The following is a 5,222-nucleotide window of genomic DNA, read 5'->3' as shown; positions in this document are numbered from 1 at the left end:
TAGAAATAGGGTAGTAACACCCAAGCACTCTTTTTTGAACAGTTTATGTTATTTTCCATAGGCAGCTTTAAGCAAATTTAAACAAAAATAACAAAATTTAAAATATCAATTTAAATTACTTTCATGACAAAATAGATTTCAATTCCTTTGGATTCCAAAATTGATACCTGCTCTCTCATGTATTCTATGGAACATGAAGACAGATCATAATACTTGAATTGAAAGAAACTAAACACTAGTCAAGTATTCCATTTTGAAAATAAACAAGATTAATTTAAAGGCTAAAATGCTACTTAAGAAATAAAAAGCTCCTATGGGGGGAGGGGGGAGGTAAATGGGATAAAAGGGGTCAAATAAGTGGTGACAGAAAGAAATCTAACACTTGAAACTTACTGAATTTCGTTAACCAATGTCACCATAATAAAAAGAAAGGAAGGAAGGAAGGAAGGAAGGAAGGAAGGAAGGAAGGAAGGAAGGAAGGAAGGAAGGAAGAAAAAGAAAAAGAAAGAAAGAAAGGGTGAGCTCCAAACTATGAAGAGGTCCTGAGCATTTTTTAGACCTTGGAGAATTAGAAATTAAGAAGAGAGCTTTTTTAAATACGATACAAACACAGGTCCATGATGTAAAAGAATGATAGATTTATCTATGTAAAAAATTTAAAAACCAACTTTGACGAAAATGTAATAGACAAAATGGAAATATAAACAATAATATGAGGGGATGTATTTGCAATATGATAAAGGGTTACTATCCTTTAAAAATATCAGTACTTTCCAGTTTTTGTTCTGAACTATCTTTTAATACATTTATGTAGAAACTTCCCTGGAGGAAAGTGATAGTTTCTCCCTCTGAAGCAGCAAGAAGTTTTGCTTACTATGCAGCATAATAAAGATAATGTCTTTCTCCAGAGAAAAGGAAAAGATTTCCTTGCAGCCCATTATAAAAGATTCGGGTTTTCCAAGCAGAAGGTCTTTGGCTATGACATAAACCTACTGCATGTACAGTATCTAGCTAAACTGTTCCTCGCCACCTCTGTGGCACTTGGGGAACCAATGCAGTCATAATCACATGTATCTTGGTGTGCTATAACAGTGTCATATATCTCTGACCCAGGAGTCTTGTGTCTTCTTTCGGAATCCATGACAATATGGCATGATACCTAGTTAGCTTGTAAAAGGGGTAAAATCTTGGACCCTTGCAAGTTCTTGAAAGAAATTAGACAATTAGATGGAGAATTTCAGCAGAAAGCTGGAAACTATTATCAAAACAGAAATCTTAGAACTGGAAATATAGTAACTGAAACTGAGAACTCAGTAAATGGGTTCAAGATCAAAGTAGACACAGCTAAAGAGAAGATTAGTAAACTAAAAGATACATAAACAGAAAATAGCCAGAATGATGCTTGACAGAAAGAGATGAAAAATACAAATACAACTGAAGCTGTATGCACATCTATTTACAATTCGATTACTCTGCCCATTCTAAAAGTAACAATTTTTGAATTATGTCTTTATACATTTACTAGAAGTATATATATGTACATGTATCTTTGTATGTGTACCAAACAACATAGAACAACATTTGTACTTTTAAAAACTTTATATAAATTATATTATTATGTGCTTACATTTTGGCTTAATATTTGAATCCTATAAAAAGCTCATTCTACTAAAAAAAATAAAATAATAAAAAATCAGTACTTTCTCAAAAGAAAATTGGCAAACAATATGAATAAGCAATTCATAGAAGATAAACTGGCCAATAAATATATGAAAAATATTCAATATTACTAGTAATCAAAAGTTTGCAAAACAAAACCGTGACGAGATTCCATATATGTTTTTCTGTCAAAATGGCAAAGATTACTAATTAACATTGATATGTTAAGAGGAAACTGACATTGTATGCTGGTATGAACATAAATTGATACAACTTTTTTATAGGGAAGTTTGGAATGTGTATCAAAACCCTTTAAATTAACATATACTTGGACTTACAAATCCCACTTCTATGAATTTAATCTATAAAAATAAGCAGAAATCATTACAATGTGAATCCTTCCCACCCTGTCCCCCTACTTTTCATTTTAGTGTTACTTAAAATAGCAAAAATGGGAAACATCCAAGATTAGAAACAAAGAAATTAGTTGAATAACTTATAACATATCCAGATTGTAGAATTGTATGTACCCATGAAAAATATTATAGGAAAAAGGAATAATGATTTAAGAGTAACCTTTAGGACCAACATAGGAACTCAGAAATTAACATTATTAAACAAAGCTTAGCAGATCCAGGTAATTTGATTTTATGTAGACTACCTGGCGGTGTGATTACTATAAAGGAGTAAAATATTTGGCAACTCAGAAACGAGTAAGTTTTGTAGATCAAAATTGGAATTGATCTACAAGTGTACAAACTTTCAGACAGCGGCTTAGAAAAAGTTAGCCCTTCATCTTGACTGCTATAAGGATTTCGGCTATTTAATGTCTGGACCCGTGATCATTTCCATCCGTCTTCACCTCCAACCTGGGTTTTCTTGCCACTTAGATCTGAAAGATCTGCTGAATGACCCCGAGCCCTCTCTGCGCATCGTTGCCTCCCAGGCTCTGTTCCGAGTCCAGAAGGTGGGGGCTGAGCCAGATCCCAGGCAGACATTTTGCAGGTTGTGGAAGCTTATGGGTTGTCTTCCTACCTAGAAATGCAAGGCAAGCAACATCAGGTAAAGACTAATCCTTTCAGAAACCAAAGAGGCATCTAGTGCTCCATTTTTTTTTCAGACTTAAAGCAATGCCAGCATGAAGCTACCACTACCCATATAATCATCTCAGAACATATATATATATATATATTGTTGTCAAAACCTTGAAGGAATTAGAATATGTAAGGGAGAGCAGCTCTTGGTTTAAATTGGCAGAAATAGTGAAAATCTACTGAGTTTTTGAGGCATACCAGACATTCATAAAGTTCTAGTTTGATAAAGATAACTAAAACGGCTTCAAAAGAGAGTCTAAATGTTAATGTTGCAATGTTTGTATTACTGGCTTTTCTGTCAAGGCCTAGTTTACTTGTCAACAATCTCAAGAATAAAGTAACAACCAGTTTTTGTATTTTGATATTGATAAATTTAAAAAAATTCTTTATGGCCTTTCTCCTTTCTTTCCCTTTCCCTTAAAAACCTTTGAGCGAGAAAAAACTTCTGATGTGTTGTAATGCTAAATCTATCCCAATAGATGTGAGGTTTCCACTCCTTACTCCCCCTTTTACCTTGTTCTAATCCCCTCTCCTACAACTGCCATCAGATCCTTCAATGTTTCTAGGATGGGAACTGTTATCTGTTGAGTACTTACTGTCTGCTTTAAGTAGAGATGCAGAAAATTTTCTTACAAGCAGAAATTTTCTGAGAAAAGAGATTAATTTGTACTGGGTGAATACTTTGATAAGATGCATGTAAAAGTGTGGGAAACCCCCAAGGTGCATGCTAGATTAATTAGAAATGGTCACTATTGGTCTAATTACCAGACATTTTTTTTTTTTTGGTTGAGGAACATAAGTGAAAAGCCAGAGCTCAACTATTTAGGCCAACGGAGAGGCCTCTTGAAGGTGATGTGGGAAAAGTGAAAGGAAATGAGGCAACTGACACATGAAGAATAGACACATCCAATGGTGACTTGCATTAAGTTTTTGTTTTAAAGTGAATAATGTGAATTCTTACCACCTAGTCCCCCTACCTTTCACCTCATCCCTCTGCTGAGACGTCGTAGGAACAAATTCCTCCATGATTCATGGTGGGTTGGATGTTTTGAGGGTTGTGACAGTATGTCAAGTATGGCTTCAAGAGGATAGGATCCCTGCCCAAGAGAGGTATTCACATTTGAGCCTACTGGTCAGGAGATTGAGCTGAAATGCAGGCCTTGGCTGTCTGATGGACTGAATCTTCACCCTCGAGCACAGCCAAGAGTACACCTTGAGTGGCTACTGGGTGCTAACCTTCAGTGCAGCAAGCCCGTTTTTGAGTTACTTGCATTCCTCACTGCTTTCTCCTTGGTCTCACAGCATGCATCCAATTCCACTCCACAGCATGCAACTCCACTATCATTTTGTGGATTATCCAGTACAAATGAGCAAGGCTTGTCGAGTATTTACAAAGAGCTAGATTAAGCAAATTATATGATTACCTCTTTTAATCCTGATGCTACTCCATGTGTTATCTCCATTTTGCAGATGGGGAAGCTGAAGAACGGAACATGAAAGGACTTGTCCGAGGTCACACAACTAGTAAATGCCAAACTCAAGGAGTCTGGCTGCAAAGCACACATCCTTGGCTGGACTGCTCTTCTCCTCCCCAATCTGGTCTTTCTCTCTCATGTGAATAAATGCAGATTTATTTTATAATTAATCTCAGTTGCTGAACTCATGCCCCAAACTCACATACTCAAACAAATGTTGTAAAGTGTTATTGAACCTCATATAATAAATACAAAGTTTGAACACTTCCTACCTAAAAGTTAGTGTACCTCATTTTATTTTTTTTAATAAGATAGGATGTACATCCTATACAAAATAAAAATTTCTGGACATTTAACTGTTATATGTTGAAATAAAAGTTCAATGTAACTGACTATTTTGGCTTTATTTTCATTATGTACTATTAAAATTATTGTTGGTTATCTATTACTGGCCCAGCTGTGTCTTTATTACTTTAAATTTTCACATTTAAAATTTTGAGCATTGCTTTTCCTTCTTATACTGAGAAACTTATAAGAAATGCTTTTTTCTCTCTCTTATTGAAAGAAACTATCATGTAAATAAAAGATGGGATTGGGGGAGGGGAGAATCTCTCTGGCATCGTCCCTCGCAAGTAAAACTGCACTAGGTACAACTGTAAATAGGTCAAATCTCTCTGCCTGTTCCAGCTTCCTCCTCTTTCCTTCTTCCAGGTTCTATCTCCATGCTCCTTTTTTTTTTAAATCTCTCCCTCTCAAGAAGAGATCTGGTGAATTCACTGTTGGTATAAGTGGTTACTAATACTAGACTTAATAAAGTTAACTCTTCCAGAGATTTTGTTTTTTAACAAAGTAGAGTTCTTAAGCCAAAGGCATGAACCTCTAAGAAATTTTAGGCATTACTGGGCAGGATGGAGAGAGCAGGCATTTGGAGATTGGGTTGGAGGTTATGGTAGGGAATAGAGATTTTCCTGTCATCCCTGAAACCATATCATAA

The 5,222-nt window shown here is 35.4% G+C and overlaps 1 protein-coding gene across 1 annotated transcript in view; it reads left to right on the top strand.

The window, feature by feature from the left end:
• Positions 1 to 2,707, top strand: part of MROH8 (maestro heat like repeat family member 8) — a 44,661-nt gene extending 41,954 nt beyond the window's left edge. Inside the window, exon 23 of the mRNA XM_025039753.1 lies at positions 2,550 to 2,707. Coding sequence (XP_024895521.1) covers positions 2,550 to 2,698 — 149 coding nt within the window. The 3' untranslated portion in view covers positions 2,699 to 2,707. The remainder of the gene's footprint in view (positions 1 to 2,549) is intronic.
• The last annotated feature ends 2,515 nt before the right edge of the window (positions 2,708 to 5,222 follow it).

Source organism: Pteropus alecto, unplaced genomic scaffold, assembly GCF_000325575.1.
Source record: "Pteropus alecto unplaced genomic scaffold, ASM32557v1 scaffold45, whole genome shotgun sequence".
Lineage (NCBI taxonomy): Eukaryota > Metazoa > Chordata > Mammalia > Chiroptera > Pteropodidae > Pteropus > Pteropus alecto.
The sequence above is the reverse complement of the archived record's forward strand: the minus strand, read 5'-3'. Positions and strand labels throughout refer to the sequence as shown.